Source organism: Rattus norvegicus, chromosome 11 (genome assembly GCF_036323735.1).
Source record: "Rattus norvegicus strain BN/NHsdMcwi chromosome 11, GRCr8, whole genome shotgun sequence".
Classification (NCBI taxonomy): Eukaryota; Metazoa; Chordata; class Mammalia; order Rodentia; family Muridae; genus Rattus; species Rattus norvegicus.
The window spans coordinates 88898891-88918142 of NC_086029.1; the positions used below are offsets into that span (position 1 = coordinate 88898891).

The 19252-nt window shown below is 41.6% G+C and overlaps 1 protein-coding gene across 1 annotated transcript in view; it reads right to left on the bottom strand.

Annotated features, from left to right (window-relative positions):
* Positions 1–19252, bottom strand: part of Tprg1 (tumor protein p63 regulated 1) — a 127438-nt gene that overhangs the window by 71660 nt on the left and 36526 nt on the right. The window contains exon 3 of the mRNA NM_001108320.1: positions 16745–16836. Within this exon, the coding sequence (NP_001101790.1) occupies positions 16745–16836 (92 nt within the window). The remainder of the gene's footprint in view (positions 1–16744; positions 16837–19252) is intronic.

Here is a 19252-nt window from a genome sequence, read left to right on the forward strand (position 1 = left end):
CATTGTGGGTGGTGCCATCTCTGGGCTGGTGGTCTTGGGTTCTATAAGAGAGCAAGCTGAGCAAGTCAGAGGAAGCATGTCAGTAAGTGACATCCCTCCATGGCCTCTGCATCAGCTCCTGCCTCCTGACTTCTTGAGTTCCCTTCCTGACTTCCTTTGGTGATGAACAGCAATGTGGAAGTGTAAGCTGAATAAACCCTTTCCTCCCCAACTTGCTTCTTGGTCATGTTTGTGCAGGAATAAAAACCCTAATGAAGACAGGTGGTTAGTTTTAGATGAGGTCTTAAGAGAAAAGCTTCTTCAGTACAATGCATACCCTCATGAAGAAAAAACACTGGATCCCTTTTTCAGCTCAAGCACACAACTAGAAGCAACTTCCGATGACCAGAAACAAGGCCCTTAATGAGAAGCAACTCAGCTTTCAGGATCTTAAGAGTTTGAGCCTCTGGAGCAAAGGGGAAAACTGTCTGCTGACTCACCCATGCAATATATAGTGCTCCATTATGGCAAATTAGCAAGACAGGAAACTAACTTGTGAGTAACATAACCAGCATTCATCCAAGATGTTTTCAACATATTCTTAAGCTTGCCACATTACGATGTCACTATCCATGGGTAAAGATATTAAATCTCTCCCTTTAGTCAGTAACGGTTACTGAGTGTCTGTGTAGATAGATCTATGTATAGATGCTCCTCTGTATTGGACTAAGAAGGCCTTTACCATGTTCCCTGTTCTCTATAAAGTGTATACTCTAATGTGAGGAAGATATAAGAAAACTAAGTGTTATGTAGAGTTATAAATGAAATGCAGATTTACCCAGTAAACAGTTAACATTTACTTGATGTTCCTTTTTAATAAGTTTTTCTCTGTGTGTATCATGTGGACTGCATCCTTTAGACTTTTGACAGGTCTGTGAGGAAGGTCACAATACCATCGCCATCACCATCACAGATGAGGAACCACAGCATCAAGAGCTGAAGTACCCTGCCCAGAGTCACATAGTGAAGCATTGTGGATTTGGACTCAATTTACCTCAAGAAGCAGTGCTATATTTACTATATTTATTTATTTATTTACTTACTTATTATTGTGTGTGCGAACAAGATACTGATAGCACGGCACATGCTATGTCAGTGGACAATTTATAGGCTTCATTTTTGTCTCCCCCAGTGTGGGGTTCAAAGATCAAATTTAGCTTGAAAGCTGTAGCGATGCTTAACCTTACCTGCTGAGCCTTCTTACCCATCCCAGCCAATGCTCCCAGTTAACCACTCTGCTGAAGAAAGCCACCTAAAATCACCTGCAAAGGCAAGGCTTTCATGTGACTTGTGTTTGAGGGATGTCTTGAGAGATGATCCAGAGACATAGCTAGATACACATTTATTAAATTTAGAGAGAAAGAATTTTGTGACTCCCCCCCCAAGACAGAACTTGTTACAGGATGGCCGGCAAAACGAGATATGTTACCTATGAGAGTATCAAAATCATGGAGGTGGAATCACTCAGAGATGTGGGCTGGAATTCATAAAGTCTGATTCAGGAGCAACACGATGAAGCCCAGGCATCCACTACCTTTAAAATATGAAGCTACGTGTTGGAGGAGGATTTGTGGTGTGGTGATGAACCTAATATTTCCCGGACCCATTTAAGGAACTGGAGTTGTATCTAAAAACATTCAGCCCTCCTGGTAGGAAGGAGGGTTCTTTGAACTGAGGCCTGAAAGGTTTTGTGGATGGCATGGAAAGATTTGTGCATTTACGTAACCTTTTATGTTGGAATACATCTGAAAATTTCCAAGTATTTCTTGTCCAACCCAGAGAACTAGTCCCTAACTGTCCTAGGCTAGGGAAACCAAGATGAAAGAATGCTATTGCTTTATGTCACAGACCCGGCCTAGTCTGGGACAGAGAAACCAGCTTCTAAATCCCTTTCTTCTCTCATGCCCCTCCATGGAAGACCATCTCCATGCATGCAGAAACTTTATCAAGATTCTTAGGAGCTCAAATTGTAGCAAGAAATCAATCTTTATCTTTGGCTCTTCTTCAAATGCTAGATTCCTGAGGGGGAGCCATCTCTCTGTCACTCAGGCCATGAGTGAGAGATGCAGTTCTGCCCTGTGCCAGCTGCTGAGATCATACCAAAGTTACTCTTGCTTTCTGAGACTCACCCTCCATGTCTGCAAATGAAGATGACACCGTCGTATAACCCAAGAGCCGTATAGGGACGTTTGTTGTGAGGCTAAGGCATGCTCCATGCCCAGAACATAACGAAACACAAAGCGTATGTGAATGACTTCATCATAATTGGCTACTAATACAATCACGATGCAGGAGACAATTTCCAAATCCCTTGAAAATTGTTGAAATACATATTGAATTCACAAACCAATTAGTGAGTGATTAGGTCAAATTCACTTGAAGAGACTATCTCAAGTCTATCAATCTTTTCCAGATATCCAAATGCCTATTTTCAACTTTCTAAAAGTGCTAAGAAAATATTTATTAATTCCATACATGTAAGGCAAACTTCTGTTTGTCCATTTGTCTAGCATGGCTGTTTTTATTTCCATTATATTAGATGTCCCATTCAACTTCTAACTCAAATACAAGCCATATGTGAAGTCCCCACTAAAGGTGGCCAGTGTGGGCTACTCTGAAAGATAAGGAGTTCCACAGACAAAACACAGTAAGAGGATCAATGGAAGCAATTGTGCTCCACCCTTTTAGCTAGACGGAGCAGACCAGCCAACAGCAGACTCCTGTATGAACACAGCTCAGAAGTCACAAGGCAGCAGGCAGTTCAGGATTGTGGCTCAAAAGAGGATTTGAATTTTACCAATTTGCAGTCGAACTTCCTCCATGTAATAAAGATTCTCTTTGAAGGAGCAATACCAGTGCACTAGGTCAGAAGTAACTGTTATCCTTACGCATCACCAGATAAATATGGGCTTTAGAATGGTGCTGAGGAACCAAGTACACACTTATGCTTCTTGCATTCACATTCCAGGACATGGATGGATGCATGAGGGTGCGGAGTTCTGGCAAAGGAGATTGATGAGGCGCTTGGGCAAAAACACCCATATACATAAAATAAAAAGCACATTTTAAAGCAGCATCTGAGGAATGTCTGCGGGAATCGCACTCAATGGAGAAAGTCTGCAGAGTCCCTGAGATGTATTTCAGAAAGAGTCATACAGGACACAGGGAACGGGGAGGGAATTTAAGCAAGGACCAATCACAGCCACATACAGAAGTGATCACGATTTCTTTGAAACTTGCCGCTTTTCACACCACATGCCTATAACGTGGCATGGACCTTGCATGAAGTGACCAAGGCAACAGCATGTTCAGCAGTTCAGCTAGTCCAGCCAGTATGTAGTCCATTGAGCTTTCCTTTTATGTTTCCTGTACCGTGAGACTATTTTTCTCTCCCCACAATGCTACCACCAAGAAGACAGCATTTTAATAGCTACGCGAAAGAAAGGGATCTGGAAACACCCTTCTCTTTACTTCCCCCACAAAATTAATGAATAGATGTTAAATCACTCAAGTCGTCTACAGCACACCAAGAGCCTGTAAGAGGTCCAACCCCTGGATCCTCTCCTCCCCTGAATTCTCCTTAAGGAATTCATTTGAGCAGAAGCCAAGAACTCGACCCCATGGTGAGGAGCTAGAAGGAGGATAGAACAGAAGCACAGAACAGAACAACTGCATACATCTCTCATCCTCCAGTGGTTTCTATTTATTGAAAAGCAAAAAAAAAAAAATCTGTTCGATGTGGTCTATTAATTATGCCTTTCTGGGTACAGAAAGTACAGTCCAAACCAGTCAAACCCAGGAGGAGGGTAGATGCTATAAAAATACATGGGGAATCCCACTGAAATCCAAGAGCAGGAACCAAGCACAGATAGGTTCCATGGGACCCAGAAATTCACAAGGAGCTAACGATAGCAGATCTACTCTTTAGAAAGTAGTGTCTATCAAAACTTCTGTGCCTCTTTTACACAGGCCTGTCTCCTTTTTACTGCAATGGTCCTAGTGTTTGTGGTCACTTTTAATTTTTCTGTAGTTCTGCCTTGCCTCAAAGTCATCTGTTACTTCCTTTGCAGATCTGAATCTCTCCCCTTCAAATCCTCAAGAGAGAGAATTCTGTTCCACACAGATTAGTTCACTCATGTGAAGTGTCTCTGGTTTTCAGGCAGGGATTAGCCCCTGAGTCTAACCAGATGTTCCACAATGAAAAGCTTTGGACTTGAAGGACCAAATTGGAGAGACCCTACACATTTTTCTGCTTCTTTGTGAATTTAAGGCAAAGTATCAACTTTAATAATTTTAAAAATCCTAGTCTACAGGATGTGGTGGTGAATGCCTTTAATCTTAGCACTCCGGAGGCAGAGGCAGACGACTGTGAGTTCTAGGCCAGCCCGGTCTCCAAAGAGAGTTCTAGGAAAGCCAGGGCTACACAATTTTTTTGTTTGTTTAAAAAACAATAAACAAAGATCAAATCCTCATTCATTCTAATAGGGTCTAGGAAGTTCCTTCCCTTTGAAGTCACAATAGGCATGTAGTTGGTGTTTCTGCTTGCCTGTCTATTACATTTTGGTACCTGGCTTACTGCCAATTGTTGTTTTGTTATTGCTCCCTCCTTTCTCCCTCTACATGCAGAGGGGGAGGGTCACAAACCCAAGAGAAAACAGGGTTTCCCAATACAAAAGAAGAGTAGAAACGTGGAAAACAAATAGAAAAGACACTGTCTACCCCAACAGACCTTCACATCACAGTAAGAAAAGGCCAGAAGTTTGAGAAAAGGCAGTGACTTCTGCAAAAGCATATGCCTTCTCAGTAACTGAACCCAAGGTACTGACAGGGCTAAGTGCCAGAGAAGGAATTCGGAAGTCCAATATTTATAATTATCAGTAACATTAAGAGTATTCAATTAGATAAATACAATAAGAAAAACAATTCAGAACCTGGGAAAGAGAATGTGCAAAATGGATAAGAAACTCTGTGAAGAGGAACTGGACCCCTCAGTTCTGGATTACATGCATGTTATCTACGTAATTTATGTAATTATCTTTATTCTTCAAGAATGTATACATGTATACAGTAAAAGACAGTCATATGTACTCTCCTTTTCTCCAGGTCAGCTTCCTCTGGATCACACACACACACACACACACACACACACGTGCACACACACACACATGCACACACACATACATACACACACATGCACATGCACACACATGCACACATACACATATACACACACGCACATGCACACACTCACACACACATGCATGCACACACACATGCGCGTGCATGTGGACATGTGCACTGAAAGCAACTGAACTATTTTGGTTTCTTTTTTAATTTGAAAATGTTGTAAATAAGTAAGTTACATATAAAGAGAATAGCGAAAATCAACATCAAAACACAATAGGAGAAAGGATATTATTAATAAAAGACGACACTAAGCAAGCCTAACATTCAGACAGCACGAACAAACAAAATAGCTCAGCGGTAGTGGCACAGCTTTTAATCCCAGCACCTGGGAGGCAGAGGCAGGTGGAGCTCTGTGAGTTCCAGGCCAGCCTGGTCACTACAGAGTGAGTTCTAAAACATCCATGTCTTGAAAATATCAGACCAAACAAAGCAAAACAAAAAACCGAATAACTAAGCATGATAACTGTCACCACTGTAAAAGTGGTAGGACCTGGGAGAACGAAGCTGATAAATGAGGCAGACCAAAGCCCCATGCAACTGTCACCTTTCTTCAGAGCCTCAGTGTATACTCTGAGGGTTAAGAAAGGTCACATAAGTAAAGTTCTCATGAGTTCAAACTGTATACACTCACAAGGACAAGCTGCATGCTCTTCCAAAGGGGCATAGAAAGGGTAATCATTAAGCGAGTAACAGTAGCAAACAGTAAGGAGCACTTGAAGAAATGTCTCTCTGATTCACTACACCTGAGAGAAGCGTGAAAACCCATTAAAAATTCCTAGGATTAAGTAAAAAAGAAAACAAAATTTGCCAGAATCTTTTGATACAGGCAAGGTATTTCTAAGAGGGAACTCTGTCTGTGTTTACATTTTTTTAAAAATCAGAAAATATTCTAATGACATGCTTCCAGGTCTCCGATAACAAAAACAAGACAAAATCTGAACCTTTGGTGGACGAGAATACATAATAAAGATCAGAGTGGAAATTAAGGAAATAGAGATTGAAACAACAGTTCAAAGAATCAAGAAAACCCAATTTGTTCTTCAAAAAGATAAAAGATACTGATATCTGAGAGTAGTAGCCCACACCTTTGATCCTAGCACTCTGGAAGCAGAGTCAGGCAGATCACTGAGTTCAAGACCGCCTGGTCTGTAGAGCAGGCTGCGGTCTGCCATAGTTACCTACACAGACACTCTCAAAAGACAAACTAAAATCAAAAAGAAACTGACAAATTGATAGATTCAGAGGAGATAACTAATTTAACATAATGGATATAAACAACTTAAGATCTCTATGCCCAGCAATGAGACTAAATCAGTAATAAAAACAGAAATAAAGAGGCTCCCAGGACAGAAAACTCTAAACTCAGGTGAATTCACTGCTGATTTCTGTCAGACCTTTAAATAATGCCAGTGTTTCTCAAACTCCTCCATGAAACAGAAAGGGACAGAAAACTAGCAGACTCTATGAAGCTCTATGAAGCCAAAAATTCTTATACCAAAGAAAGAATAATACTAAACACCATTTTCCCTGATGTACATAGATATAAAACTTATCAATAAAAGTAATTCCAGGCCAAATTAAACATGTTGAGAAGACTATAGAATATAACCAGATTAGCTTGTTTCAGAATGTAAGAGTGATTGAGCATACACCAATCAATGTAATCCACAGACTCAGAGGCAGAAATCACATGATCATCTCAATAAATGAACAGAAGGCCTTTGACAAAGCTTGGCATCACCTGGCTAATTTCCACTGGCACTTACAGCATGCAAGTCATGTGGGTACGCACTCTACGTCTTGTTCGTGTGATTATCCTATAATACTGGATAATTTTCACTTCTCTACTGCTAGCTGTGGGCATCCTCAGCACTGATTTAGACATGGTGATCTTGTGTCTTGAAACTTGGCTAAGTCTTCATTAGTTGTCAGTTTTCTCCTTCGTAGTTCTTGAAATTATCCACATAGACAGTCATATCATATGCAGAGAAGGATTTCTAGATGAGGTTATGAGGGTCCAAGGTGGTATGGGTCCAAAGTGGTATGGCCACCATAGACAAATAGGACATTTTACTCAGTACTCCAGCCGTACCTTTCAGTCCTCTATTTGCTTTGCTTGGATAGCCTAACGTTCTAGTACTTTGCGGAATGACAATGGAGAAACAGATGCCTCCTTTTCTACTTCAGTCCCAGGCAGGAAGCCTCAGTCTTCTCGGTGGCATGATAACACTTCTAGGACCTAAGCACATATTACAGAGGAAAACCCTGCACTGGCATTCTGAGACTCCTTCTGTTCTTCAGGGATGGCTGCTTAGTGTCCTCCAAATGCTTCTTCTGGACCAGTTGAAATGGCCATGTGGTCTTCCTCCTTTAGATGGTTCACATGTTCCAGTACACAGTCCAAGATTTTTCAATACCAACCCTTCCCTGCATCCCTGGACAAAACCCATTTAGTCACGATATATAACTATGGATTGGTATCTATATGCAGGTGAGGGCAGGCACAAGATAAGGTAAGGCCTGTGATTGGGCAGTGAAAAAGTGAAGCAGGAGGAGAGTTTTGGAGAGAGGAGGAGGGAGAGAAAGGGAGGAGAAGACGGAGGAGGAGAAGGATGACCCACACCCATGTGGTTTAATTAGCCACAGGTAGCTATGGATATCATATAAGGGATGGATTATTACAGGGCAGTTTTTCTTATCTAGGTAGGTAGTTTGTATCAATATCAACTGGCTCTGAGTTTATTGTGTGGACATTTTGTGGAGTGAGAATTAAAGCTGATTGAGAGCTTTGATTTTTACCAGGACAATGGGAATTGTGACAATAACCATAGGGGGTGGATGCTGGAATCATGAACAGAGTTCCAAGCAGAGAGTCCCAAGAGGGTGGCCACTGCGGGGGCCACAGAGTAGCCGGAACCAATGTGGGGCTGGCCGCCAGGGACAGAGTAGCAGGAGTAGTGTGGCATGCTGTCTAGTGCTTTGCAACTATTTTAACTATTTACCCACTACATATAACTGACCTTACACATTGCTGAATTCGATTTGTTATCATTTCAGGAACTTCTGCACCGGTATTTGATGAGGAATATTATTTTTTCTGCTTATTTTTATCATCTTTGTCAGGTTTGGGGACGTTGTCTCAGGTTTGCTTCATAGAATGCTTGGAAGGTGTTTCTTTCTCATGCTTTCTGGGAAGGTAACCTTGCTTTTGCCTTTTAGTGTGAATACTCAGTACAATTCTCTGGTTAAGACATCTGGACCTAGACAATTCTTATAGAGTTGCTTTCTAAAACAAAATTAAATCTCTCAATTATTATAGGAGTACCCAAAGTTCACGTTTTGTGTTCATTGAGCATTTGTGGTGTGTGTGTGTGTGTGTGTGTGTGTGTGTGTGTGTGTGTGTGTTTAAAGCTAGAAGCATAAGTTCTTACACTTACATGATAGAGTTGTGAGCTGTGATTCCTTGCCATTTCCTTTGATGTTTGCAAACCCCGTAATAATAGCACAACCCAGGTGCCCCGCCCCACCCACCCTCCCACCGTCCCCCTTCACTGATGGAGTTGGTGGGATCTCATTTATGTGTTATTTTAGTAGGAGTTGCCAGTTTGATGGATCCTTCCAGAAACCCCACCTTTTCTTTCACTAATTCTCTCTATTGTTTTTAAAAATTGGTTTCAGCTTCCGTCCTCACTGCTCCCTTTGTCTTCTAGCTTTGCATGAGTTCTTCTTCCTCCCAGGTTTCTTGGCTGTGGAAGCTGATTTCACTTTTCCTTCTGTGCCCCAAGCACCCTTGTGGCGGTTTCACGTCATCCCACACCTAAGGTCCATGCTGGGTTTCCACTCAGTACACTGCACTGTGACGCCAAAGTATGTTAGTTAGTTTCCCAGAACTCAAATATTGTCCTGGCCACCTTTCTGATCTTAGTTTCTCCTCGAACTAGATTTAGGTCACATTTCTTTGGTGGCTCTAGATTTGGTGCATGAGAGCATGCGTTGTGCTTACTCTTGAAAAGCACGTGTCTTCTATCAATTGAGATCTAATCTCCAACTGTACTGCTGGATCTGTCTCTGCTTTCATTCTACCCCTTTCTATTCCTCGAATTCTTAGTACTGCTGTTTGCTTCCCGCACATTTAGATAGCTATGTCTTCTTAGTGGATTGGATGTATTCACCACACGTTATAACCCTCTTTGCCTGATCATTTTCTTTACTTAGAACTCCAAGTTTTAATATATATATATATACATATATATATATATATATATATATATGTTTCTCCCATCCTTCTTTCCTATGACCAGACATTTGTAACAACTGATGGACCCAATGAAATGCAGATAACACTTCCAGAACACTACTTGTGAATCAAGCAGTATTTTGACACAGAAGAAACTATGATACTTTTAAAAATAACAATTGCGATATCTCATAAGTTTTAACAACTTCAATGTTAGGATAAAAATGTATATTTTTTAAAAGGAAACTTGTATTGGATAGAGTTCTAAATAATCAAAATTAACTTTAAGTAACTTAATTATCGGGCAATTGTTTTCAGAGCTAAATGTCTTCCTAGTAATGCCAATCCCCTATTTTATAACATTTGAGAGAAAAATACCTACAGTAGGAATGAATAAAAGAAACATACTGGCAACCTACATGTCAAAGAACCCTGAATAATAATGTTATGATTTTAGTATAAATAATTATCACAACCAGTGTCAGGGTACCAAGAAGTGGTCACAGAACACTTTGTAAGAAGAGATGTAGCTGGCTCTCATAAGTAAGTAAGAGATGATTTAACTCACTCTTGCCTCAAGGAAATGGGAAGGGGACAGTTAAAGAGGGGGGACGGGCCAGGGACTCTTGCAATCCTGGGAGCGCAGAAATGGCTTGTGGCTAAACAGTGTGTACCTCTGTGAGGAAGACAATTCACCTGTTTAGCCAAGTATTCAGAACTGTTTCACTCTCTGCTTCCTTCCTATTTTTCCAGCTTGCTCAGGCTCTCTCAACATGGTGCAGTCTAACCTAGACATGGCACTGATCGCGACGTCCAGAGCTTGCCTCTTACTTCACGCATGTGCTCTCCATCATCTGGAATAATGCTGCCTCGTTTCCAGTCATGTCCTCTTTGACTCATTGCTCCTTCTTTAATCCTACCCATTCCCTTTACTCTAAGCAGTAATCTCCAGTCATAGAATCATGGATGGGACAGACACTAGTGTGTGTCATATTCTGATGTGATCTCATTAGCTGTCCTTCTGTCTCATAAGGCTGTGGGCCCTGAACAACTGGAAAGGGCCACTGGTTTTCAGCACTTAGGGAAGAATCTGAATTGTGAAATGGAATGGGCAAATAAATAAACAGATGCATGATAAGAGACTGGTAGTAAATAATGATAAAAATGGAACTGTGATATGGGACATGACATGAAACAAAAGTTACAGGAATCGCTGATCAGATTCAGGTAATTTAATCCTTGACATGACCTTTGCAACATCTCAGTTTTATAGATGATAAAACTAAGACCCAGTGAACATAAAAGATATGTACAGCCGTGTAGGAGAGCTAGGGAAGTAACTGAGCAGGGCATTTAGAGTCATGGGACTTCTTTTGCCTTTCGGCTCTTTTCTGAGTCCTCCTTAATTGGTTGCAGTCATGGGAAAACAAGCACTTCCAAGTACAATTGTGACTGCAGTAACTAAATGCTCGCACTGTCCTATAATGCAGGTCACTAGGGGAACATTAGCTCTCTGGGTGAGGTTGCCACCATGGAGAATTTATAGAGAAAAGCAATGTGTTTAATTAAGTGGCTGCTGAAAACACCCACCAGGACAAATAGATTCTGGCAACAGAGGTGCCTTTGTTACTGCCAGAGCCCTGCCACAGGTCACTAAGATCTCGATAGATCTGAGGCGCTTTTCTGCTTCATTACTTTCACCCAAGGACAAGGCAAGTCATCTGGGGCTTCAGTTGCTTGAAGGCCCAGAGAGTTGGAAACGGGGCCCTACTAATATCTGTGGACGACTCTATCAGAATTAAATTAGGAAGGTTCTGAGCCATACCATGTAACATTTGCTATACCTAGCTTGAACAGCTTACTGCTACCTGTGTGCTCTGGATGTTATGTGAGTCATGGAAAGACTCTACCCATATTTACCATGATCCCCCTTTTAGAAACTCCATCAGTTTTCACATCTTTTTAAATTCCTGATGCTGTGCTTTGGCTTCCTGATTGTGTTTATCTGGTTTCCTCTCCTTTGCACATTGTTACTTCCTTGTAGTAATCCACACTTCTGCTGTCTGTGCTGGCTAGTCTTATGTCAACTTGACTTAAGATATAGTCATCTGAGAGGAGGAAATCTCAATTGAGAAAATATCTCCATAACACTGGGCTGTGGGCCAGTCCACAGAGCATTTTCTTACTCTGTAATTAATGGGGAGGGCCCAACCCATTGTGGTGATGCTGTCCCTGGGCTGGTAGTCCTGGGTTCTATAAGAAAGCAGGTTGTGTAAGCCACATTGAGCAAGCCAGTAAACAGCATCCCTCCATGTACTCTGCATCAGCTCCTGCCTCCAGGTTTCTGCCCTGTTTGAGTTCCTGTTCTGACTTCCTTTGATGATGAACTGTGATATAGAAGTGTAAGCTAAATAAATCCTTTCCTCCCCAACTTACAAATTGGTCATGGTTTTTCATCCCAGCAAGAGAAACTCTACGACACTGTCCTCCTGAGACCCCAAGTCCATAGAAAAGGACCATATTAATTCAACCAAAGTGATCTTCTCCCTTATTCTTTTATTCTATTTACATAGCTCCACCCACTGTGCACACTGTGGAGACAGCACTTTGATGCACCGTTGTTCATGGATGAAGACCAGAAGACTGATAGAGGCAGATTCTTCTCAGATTTAGTGTGTTTAGGAATCTTGTAAAAATGCAAGATCAGGTTTAGCTCTGGGGTAAGGCCTGAGGGTCAGTGCTGCTATCAAACATCAGGCGATGAAAGTGCTACTAACCTCTGGACCACAGATTCAACAGTGGGCACCTAAAATGCACTCAAGTGAAGAGAAAGTGAATAGAGCTGGGCAGAGGCAGCAGCTTAGCATGTTAACGTAAGTGGCATAGCGTCCATATCCTTTAGTTCCTTGCGATTATAAAGGATTAGGAATTGACAATTTCCAGTTTTCTGGTCTTTTTCCCCTTCTAACTATTGTTAGCTGTATTTTCCATTACGGAGCTGTTTTGTAGTCCTTATAACATAATTAGTCTGTGACAAGGTGGAAGTGTGGCTGGCTTCGGTCCATCAGCGTCACTCACCATCCCCTCCAGGCATTTGACTATTTTAGTTGTTTCTGAGCGAAGACTAAATAAAGTCAAATGAACAACCCACAGAGAGAAAGGCTTGGGGAGGGAGAGCGGAAGGTCTCCAATCATGCCCAATGCACCTCTGACCCTCTTCCCTGCAAACAAAAGCCAATCAACGGGAGAACCCAGACACAGGCACAAAGACCATTTAACCAATTTAAACCATAGTGATCTCTGTGTCAGGAGAGTGAGAAATCACAAAAGGCCCCAGGAGCACTGTAATGGAAAGACAACAAGGCTGGGAGAGAGAAGTCACCAAGTCAGGCGTGCCTCTGACATTTAATAAGTGGCTGCCTTTGAACAGGTCATTTAATCTCTGGATTTCTTCATCCATAAAATAAAGCCAGCAGCTTGCATGGCCCTGCCCTTGTGGACTGCTTGAGCAGAGCAGGAGGGAAAGAGGCCATATACACTGCAGCTCTGAGAGTGAATGTGGCCCAGAGAGCCAACTGTTGGTAAAGCAGGGTGCCAGCTCACTTGTTCTCAAGTATCCCTGTCTTTGGTTAAATGTTTATTTAAAATTCTTTGTTTTTGGTGTGTGTGTGTGTGTGTGTGTGTGTGTGTACCTGCACATGCGAGTGTGCGTGTACGGAGCGGGTCAAGGGACAACTTACAAGGGTTGGTTATCTACCTATCATGGGAGTTCTTGGATTTGAACTCATGGTGCAAGGCTTTACAGCAAGCACCTTACCTACTGTGCCATCTCAATGGCCCTGCCTTGTTTTATTTAAAGATCTGGGGGAACCAATCTGAGAAAACTTTCTAAGTCAGCCGAGATGACTTGCACTTACCACACCAAAGCCAAGAAACAGGATTCTCATTATCTCAGCCATGTTCTGTGGAAGGAGCCATGATGGAGTCTTGAAGTGATGTAAGATATAAAAGAAGTTGTCCCTGCCCATCATGAGGCTTCAAAACAAAGCCAAGGCACACATGGAGAGTATTTTAGGCCAAGTCATGGCAGAATGATACTTAGTTTTGCTACTATAACTCTAGGTATCTTAGAGTTTTATTACTGTGAATAGACACCATGACCAGTGTAACTCATTAAAAATACATTTAATTGGGGTTGGCCACTATTAGTGGTTCTTCTCACTTATGAATGAGAACAGTCCCTTCCACCCTTGTGTGCAGAGGAAAGAGCCCACCTCCTCTGCCCCTCACATCAATGGAGACATAAGCACCTGGAGCCCGCCCACTGGCCTGAAGAGACTCCAGTGCCATCAAGTCTCACTGTCTGACACTCCACAGAGTGTCAAGATGTTCATGGTGTTGGCTTAATGGATCTCTTCTAAAAGTACTCACACACGTTTTTAAAATGTCCTTTTATAGAAGGGCCAAGAAGGAGAAGGAGAAGAGGAAGAAACGTTGAAATAAGCATCATGTTTTCTTTACAACTATAGAGCCATAAAAATCCTCTTTAAAAAGGATGGCTGTGAGCCCGCATCCTAACAGCCTGCCTCAAGTACTTGTGATATTTCAGCAAACTGGGATCTAAGTGCAGTTTATGGCCCCCTCTCCAGTTCATACTCCCAGCTTCTCTGGCCATTGTCTACATCCACTTCCCAAATGCCTTCGACTCTTTTTTTAGTATTACTAAATAGTATATTCATATCTGTTTAGAGTATCATGAGATACAGATGAACTATTATGGGAAACAGCTTTGCTAGCATGTATTTATTCCTTTTGCTTCTATAGAGCCTTTCTACAAGAAACAGCCAAGCTAAGCTTACTCCCAATACTAAAGAGAGTGTTTGAACCAATATGTAGAGGGACCCACTCAACCTTTCTTTGAGAACACCCTATACCTCCTTTTTTCCTTAAATTTGTCCTTCTTTCTGTAAATGATTAATAACAATACTTGCAGAAGGATCGAATGGGGCTGTGAGCCTGCTTCCTCTAGTGTTTCTTACAGAATGTTTCTTCAGTATAGTAAGATTGTATTGCCTTTTAAACAGTGACCCAATCAATCTATCATTTTTCTAAGCTGAAACCCAGAGTTACTATGACTTTTCTTACAAACAATGAAGTGCAAAGATTCACAAAGCCCATCTGGGTCAGGTATCAGTTTTCCACTTTCAATAAAAGCCCTGGGATAAAACAATGCTATTCTTCTCCTCTGCAGTGATAACATGTTAATCTTCAGTGATAGAGGGCACAGCAGGCTTATACGGGGTAAAGGAGGAAGATTTCTCACCTTCCAGCATAGTCAAGTGCAGAGAGAACCAGAGAAGACAGTCTCAGCCACAAGCCCACAGCAGGCTCTGCAAACACACAGCTTCCACTTTCAAAACATTCCTAAAATTTTATATGCAAATTTTCCATTCACCACCAGAAAGGGCAACTTCTATCAGTTGGATGGCAGACTAATACTCCATTAGTTTTTAAATGTTATCATGATGCTAATGTAACCAGCAGGGTGCACCTGAGCTTTATATCTGCACTGTTAACATGTTTTCTGTAACTGTCTTAAGTTTAGACAGTCTACAAAGTGATGGGCTATGAAATTAAGTTATGGTCTGTGGTGTTTTCCAATTTTGGAAATACTGGTGTAAATATTGTTGTGATGCTGAATTCAAGCTCGCTGGGATCAGTGTGCTTATCTTTCCTAAGCAAAGCAGACTTATCATCTTTTAGGCCAAACGGGGACTCTCCTTTTGAATTAGAGATGGGGAAGGGGAGTGAATCGTAGGTTTGTCCAAATGAATTAGTGGGAATTTCAAAGCCTATGCTGTCCTTTTCATTAGTGATGACTCAGAGATAAGAGAGATGGGCAGGATAGAAATGAAAAAAGGAGAAAGTGGAAGGAAGATGGAGATGAAAAGAAGCAAAAGCAGGAGAAGGAACAAAAGAGCAGAGAAGGAGCAGCAGAAGAGGAGGACTGGAGGAGGAAGAGAAGAGGAAGAGGAGCTCCTCCTCTGCTCCCCCTCCTCCACTCCTCCTCCTCTGCTCCCCCTCCTCTGTTCTTTTGTTCCTTCTGAGGACGTGGAGCAGAGGAGGGGGAGCAGAGGAGGGGGAGCAGAGGAGGGGGAGCAGAGGAGGGGAGCAGAGGAGTGGAGGACAGGGAAGAACATTCACAAAAGTTCACAGTAATATCTCATTTTGTCCTCTCAAAATCACTTCCGTCTCATTTTATAAATAAAGACACAAAGAGTAAAATTTAACAACAAAAATGTCAGTTTTGAAGTTTCTTTCCTTTCAGGTCTGGGAAGATGTTTGAAAGAGTTGTATAAAACGTAAATCAGTCAGGACTAATTCTCTTTCCTGCTTGTTGAAGACTCCATTTTGCCTAGCCTGGATGGTTAGCCATCAAGGTTTCCTTCTGGAAATTCAGCCATAGAAGCCACCCTGCTCCAGAGGAAAAGTCTACCCATTTCACCCTTGGTGAAGGATTACTGGGTTACTGAAACTCACATCATTCCCCAGCTTGCAAACAGTATTCACTGAATCCACCGAGACCCGAGGTGGATGTTTTAAACACTTCCACACAACATTATGAGCTCTGTAGTAGGCAAGCACCGGCTTTTGCCTTCTAAGATGTATCACGGAATGTGTGAAGGTCACAGGCAGTGCAGTTTCTAGGAGGGGTAGAAAGGTAATTGTTGCTATGGTAATATTCACAAGGGAAGCTCTTTCTGCTACGGGAAGTCTTGAAGGCAATGGCTGGTGTTACAAGAGCAATGAAGGCTGTTATGCTCTTGCTATGTTTTCTAACTTTCACCAGTGGCCCCATTCTACCTGATTTCCCTGGTATCACAGTCCATACCCTACAGAGAACACAGACTATGTATTAGACTGCATCTGTGCCTTTCGTACTCTTCTCTCCTGTACCTAGAAGGATGTCAAGGGTAGTTACAGACAGCATGCTGTAATGGAGAGATCAGAGCTGGGCCCCTAGGAAGCTACTCCAATTATCCTCGAAAGCAGTGACATGGACCCAAGCAGTGGATGCAGTGGTTGGGTGGGAATGTCAACCCAAAAAGATGGAGTCAAATCCATCCACTCAACTAGCTAAGGAAAAACAGATCTCCAGTTGGAAAGGACAAGAAATCACCTTGTACAAAACCCAGAGGAGTTTCTACGACACAACTATCTCTGTTTCTGTCCCAGTGAAATCACATATTTCCATTTTCCTTCAAGCAGCCACATACTCACTCTGTCAGGAGCCAGAAGCCTTGAACAGTCTCCCCAGAAGTTTGTGCTATGTGACCTTTCAAGTCTTCCACAGCAGTCTCCATGGCCCCTGGCTGAGGAGGAGAAGAAATCATTTCACTTAGAGAAGATTGAACACACTCTGTACTTAGGATTACTTAGAATGGTCACACCCCCTCCTCCTCCTCCACATCCTCCAGGAGACTAAGTGTAGTTCTTGTATTTGTATATTCTGGTCACTGCCTGACAAAGAACTTGGTCTTGCACTCTGTTTTACTGTTAGCAGTTTTGTCCTGACCAAAAGAATTTCAGGTCCTGTCTTCTCAAATCATACGCTTTCTTACTAAAATCCTAATAACCATGTTTAAAAGAACACTCCTTCCAGGGAAATAAGTGTATCAAGAAGTTCAAAACATATGTGTGTGTGTGTGTGTGTGTACATATATATACATATGTATGTGTGTATGTGTGTGAATGTATGTGTGTGTGGTATGTGTATGTGTGTATGTATGTGTGTACATGTGTGTAACTCATACATTCTTCCTGAATTCCAGGAGAACATGTTGCTAAACACAAAAAGTAGCTTCCCAATGTTCTGACTTTCAGTGTTGCTGACTCAGTCTTTCTCTCTCTCTCCTCAGTTTCTTAACTTTTACAAAACAAGTGTTCCTACTATCAAGCCTAGTTATTGGGCCTAGTTCTATGCAGAAACTGATTGACCCTTGTTCTAGTAAGGTCATGCCTTCCCTAGTTCAATGATTCTTAAACTTCAGTGTGCATAGGAGGCATATTGAAACATATCTAGGATATATCTTATTCAGTTTCAGATTCAGTTAGCATGGATTGGCACTTAAGACTGCATTTCTAACATGTATCCAGGTGATAGTGTTGGTATAATGACTGTTCTTGAATCAATATATTTCATTTATTTATACTGATGTCAACCAGTTCTCTCTATGCAGTTATTCTCAATGCTTAAGTGTACACCAGAATCATCAGGCAGCTTCAAAAAAATCCTAACTCAATATACATACAAGTCAATTATATCAGAAACCCAGTGCACAGATACATAAGTACATCTGGAATTTTTAAGGCTACAGACTCTCCTGTAGGAGAATCTACACAAGAAAAGAGTGGTGATGCCTCAAATGAACTATGGGTAAACAGTGCAGGATTTGAGCTTTACCCCCACACCAGCTGTCTGGTTTGTTCTGCACAGCCCAAGCCATCAAGAAAAGGACAGTATCCCTACAACAAGGTGAGTAGTGAGAGTTGCCCATAATTAGCTCTACAATAGGAACTCAATACTTGGCTTGGACAACTAACAGTCTGAACTGAGCCAGCCTTCGGAGCCACTGTGATGACCGTACTACATCCTATATATCTTCAAGGAAGGGGGACCATAGCTTTGTCGTCCACACCCTGATTGCATCGTTTTAGCCACGTACTTGTTGAGTTGGAGAGTCAGCTACTGGACTCAACGATGTTTTGCCACTGTGTCATTGTACTGCTACTGGTTGAAGTCTGGTCAGAAATCTAATCTTGGCACTCCACGCTTCCTGAAGGGCATGTGTCATAAAATCAGCAACTTCTGGGCTTTCAGTCAAAATCCCTAGTACCTGCTGCCAGACAAGTCTACAGTGATGTCACTCATTTCCGGTGACACTGCGGCTGCGGGCAGACAGTCTACCCTGGAGGGAAATGCCTGTAATCTCCTGGCTATTCTCAGTTCTCTCAAGCTTATTTCCCCGAGAAGCATTCAGATTCTCTCGAGCCCACTTTTCAAAGTCTTCCGAAATACAGTGTGCTCTTTGATGAGTCAACATTGGTATTTTTCAAACAATTTCTTTACATAATTTTAGCCTCACAAATATAACTCACTTGTGAAACTAATACTTTTCAGAAAAAAAAAGCAGATAGAATTGGAGAGTAATTAAATAACCCTAAAATAAACATTTTGCTCAATGTTTTTTTATGCCAAGAAGTAACCCCGAACTATGTGAAGATGAATATAATAATGTATAAAATTTAAAGCCTTAGTATCTTCCATACCAAAAAGCAATTACCAAATCAACCCAAATGAAAAATTATCTATATTTAATCCAGATATACCTGTGTGAAGCTATTCTTCAGAAATTCTTGCACGTATGAAAAATGCCTTGGATAGAGAACTCTCTACCGACTTGTTTGTAGACAGCAATAAATGGGCATTAAGAAACAGATACTAAGCAACATTGTGATGTTGAGTCATCTAATATAATGAAGGCTTAGGGTTAGTAAAGCATATTGATAAATGAAAAGAAAAAAAAATAAAAGAGGAGAGGATTAGGTAGGCCTGCTTCCTTATAAGCAACTGTGTTGAGTAAACACATTCTTGTTTGGTGACACACAACTAAAGTAACCATCAAAAGGGCTATGAAAAACATTGATGCTGGTTTCCTCAAACAGGAAAACATGAGATGGAAATAGGACATCAAAGTGATGCTTTCCTATCTACCTCTCCAAAAGCTG